The sequence below is a fragment of the Habropoda laboriosa genome, unplaced genomic scaffold, assembly GCF_001263275.1.
Source record: "Habropoda laboriosa isolate 0110345459 unplaced genomic scaffold, ASM126327v1 scaffold1122, whole genome shotgun sequence".
Classification (NCBI taxonomy): domain Eukaryota; kingdom Metazoa; phylum Arthropoda; class Insecta; order Hymenoptera; family Apidae; genus Habropoda; species Habropoda laboriosa.
Genome location: NW_017101194.1, coordinates 34,571 through 38,147, shown reverse-complemented (window position 1 = coordinate 38,147; position 3,577 = coordinate 34,571). Strand labels below are relative to the sequence as shown.

Genomic DNA, 3,577 nt, shown 5'->3' with positions numbered 1-3,577 from the left:
AAAAAAAATGAAAAAATTAAAAATTTATTTAAATGAAACAGTGAAGATAATATTGAAGTTAATTTATTCATTTTTCTAGTAGGAGTGAAATCAATTGTTCCTAGTTGCAGATCTTGTATTGCAGAACGAGTATCACATAAACGAGTAAAACATCATTGTTATTAGAAAAACGATCTTCTTCAATCTATATGTCATTCTCATACAATTATTCAGATCTGTAATTAATACCTAAACACGTAACACCTACGCATAAGTACATTACAAACAGAAACACAGTACAATAACCTCTTGCTGTACGTTTCTTAACATAAACTACGAACTAAATCACACGAATAATACTGTAAATTACCCTGAATATACACTATCTAGCCTGCTGTAACTCAAACTTCTTTCAATTTTGTAAAAATAATAACTTTTTAACGTTAAAAATGCCATGTGAATGATTGTTTAACGACAAAAACGGAAAAAGGAGAAAAATAGCTGATAATTCGTCATATACACACACGCGCACACATACGTATATGTATATGTACGTACGCACTAACATTCATTCGAGGAGTCAAGAAAATGAAAATATAAAAAATAAATGTCTATAAATACAATATACATTTGTGAAGAGGTAACAACAGTTTACAGAAAATTGATTCTAGGCTGGTATTCAACTAAATCGTACGAAAATAATCGATTCACCATGACCTCGAGATCCCTTTGTCGTCATTTCTTTCTTTTTCATATTATACATACATATAGTATTAAGCCACATGTTCATTTTCTATTTTTTTCGTTTTTGTACACATTTTCTTCCTTCTCAATTTTGTTAAATCGTGATACGCGCGGAATTCCATGAAAAATATCCTATCTAGAAGTGGTAGAATTTCGTTTATGGTAGTGGAAGTCGCCTCGCTGTTTCCGCGACTTTTTGCGAATCTGTGTTCTCGGTGTTGCTCTCGTTGTTATTGTTATTATTATTGTTACTGTTGTTCTTGTTCTTCTTCTCTTCTGCTTCGGTTTCCGTTTTCCGGGCTTGCATATAGTTGTTCAGGTACTCCACCACATCCATGTGGCCGAATGTCTTCGCCTCGTCGATGGGCTTCTTTCCCCACCTGAGAATACAATAGATTTCTTTTTTTTAATTAATGCTTCAATTTCTTAATTAAATTTCAAATGTTAATCATCCTTTGAGTAAAGAAATTTGTTGGGTTTTGTAATAAATTGAAGTTCCGGAATTTCGTAGAATTACTTATTTAAGGTCCTCAATTTTGCAGAATTAGTTATTTGAATTCCTCAATTTCGAGGAATGAATTATTTAAGGTTCTTAATTTCGTAGAATTACTTAAGTATTTGAGGCCACCAACTTCGTAAAATTACTTATCCGAGGTCTTCAATTTCACAGAATTGCTTATTTGACGTTCCGAATTTCATAGAATTTAAGAAGAGGTAAAGAATACCTCAGTCCCTATCGTTTATTAGACATTACATTTACCTGTCTGCAGGATCGTATGGAACTGCACACTGCTCGATCAAAAATTTCACACAATTCAGGTGTCCCTCACAGGCAGCCAGGTGCAAAGCTGTTCTGCCATCATAATCCGAGAGGGTCATGTCCATTCCGCTCAGTCGATGCCTAAAATTATGATAAAACTTAAGAAAACTATCCACCTCGATTTTTCACTATCATTAATTATTCCTATTTTTCAATTTTTTATTCAAGCAGCAGAAATAATTTAGATGTTAGTTATAAGTGAGACACCTTGTATATGTATACAGGGTGAGGCACCTAAAACAGGCCACTTAAATATCTTGGCTGTTATTGGTGATAGAAAAAAAAGTGTCAGAGCAAACTTGCTTAGTGTCGAAAAGCGCATAATTTATATAGTATTATATAATATAATTTATATTTATATATCGCTCATATAAAGTAAATTATTTTCCTTTTCTGTTGACCTTCAGTGACCTTGAATGATCTTGAACCATAGGTCATTGTACGCGTCTTAAAACGCTCTACTCGATGATACGTAAAAAAATATATCGTTCCATTTGAAAAAAAAAATGAAGTTCACATTCATATGACCTCTACGCCTCCACCTATAAAAAAAGAACTATTTACATCAAATCATGTGCCCCTCAACACACCAAGCAAGTTTGATTTAACACATTTCTTTCCATCACCAATAACAGCCGAGATATTCAGATGGCCTGCCTTGTTTTAGGCGCCTCACTCTGTATATTAATAGGGAAAAATTCAAAATTTGCGTAATAGAAAGCTGAACAAAATGAAGAATAATATTGAAGATACTCCGAATCGTTGAAACGTAAAAATAGCACATTTAAAGTGTGAAAAATCTAAAAATATCTAGGCGATAATGTAATTAACAATGCATCGATTAACCTTCGCATCGCCGTTACGTCGCCACTGCCAGCGCTGAAGAGCAGATTAACAATAGACAGTCCTTTCGTCTCGTATTTATGCCGCCTCGGGTCCTTCTTATTTGTCGCGTGCTTCATATTATCGTACCTGTGATCATAGTAGGTGCTACACTAATCGGGATGGGATGGAAAACGACGGGATACCAACGAACACAGATGACGTAGAAGAGACGTCGGCGGAATAGTGTTTGTTCGGTTTTGGATTGATTTCGTGCGGGGTGTTGCGTGTAGCAGGGGGTTGTGAGAAAAGCAAAGGAGGGAGAACAAACAGTTTGATTAATGTGTGTTACCACTGATACCGAGATAATCGCGATTAAACTCATAAGCAAGAATTAACATTTAAAGGGCGACTTATACTCTTCTCTTTTAGTTACGTACTTATACACAGTGGGTACAAACAAGTACTCGAAGTAGAAATTATTACATTGAATAATTTCATATTTTATTAGTATTCACATTTCCTAAATTTTGCCCTTCGTTCTCTTGGTATGAAAATTCTTCAATTCGATTGATTGATTGATTGATTAATTAATTAATTAGTAAAAACAGAAATAACGATACTTTTTGCGCACACTGTACTTGAAATTCTATTTACAAAAATAGCAATAAAAGAAAAAAAGTGAATCTATTGGATTTTTCTCTTAGACCAATTGTAAGTTTCGTGTATCTGTAGCAAACTAATATTGTCTTTCTTTCACTAACTATTACTGTGCAGAGAGTAGCTAAGTGTCAGTTGTATCTATGCAAGCACGCTAAAAGAACGAATAACATACGTACCTGTGAAAGTTGAATTCAGAGACGAGTTCCTCGCAGAATTGAACACCTCGACAGGAGTTTCCAAGGGGGTCTAATGGTGGAGACCACGTACAAATGCCCATTACATTGGGAATCACTACTAAGAGGCTTCCTGACACACCAGATTTCGCTGGAATGCCAACCTGTAATCAGTGATACACTTTTTTTTATCAATATTGTCATAGACTGTAACAATTGAGTTAATAAAATTGTACAATTTTATAATTAAAATTAAATTCAAATGAAATTAAATCGTTCAATTGAAATTTCATTAAATCGCATTTAAAAATTAAAAATTGTTTAATTAAAAATGAATATTAATTTAAATAAATTAATATTGAAATTAAAAAATTTT

General features: G+C 33.5%; 1 protein-coding gene across 1 annotated transcript in view; it reads right to left on the bottom strand.

Moving 5' to 3' along the window:
- Positions 1-631: 631 nt before the first annotated feature.
- The window catches only part of LOC108578069 (glutaminase liver isoform, mitochondrial), a 21,747-nt gene continuing 18,801 nt past the window's right edge, over positions 632-3,577 (bottom strand). Inside the window, 4 exon segments of the mRNA XM_017941324.1 lie at positions 632-1,103; positions 1,484-1,624; positions 2,390-2,515; positions 3,205-3,365. Coding sequence (XP_017796813.1) covers positions 881-1,103; positions 1,484-1,624; positions 2,390-2,515; positions 3,205-3,365 — 651 coding nt within the window. The 3' untranslated portion in view covers positions 632-880.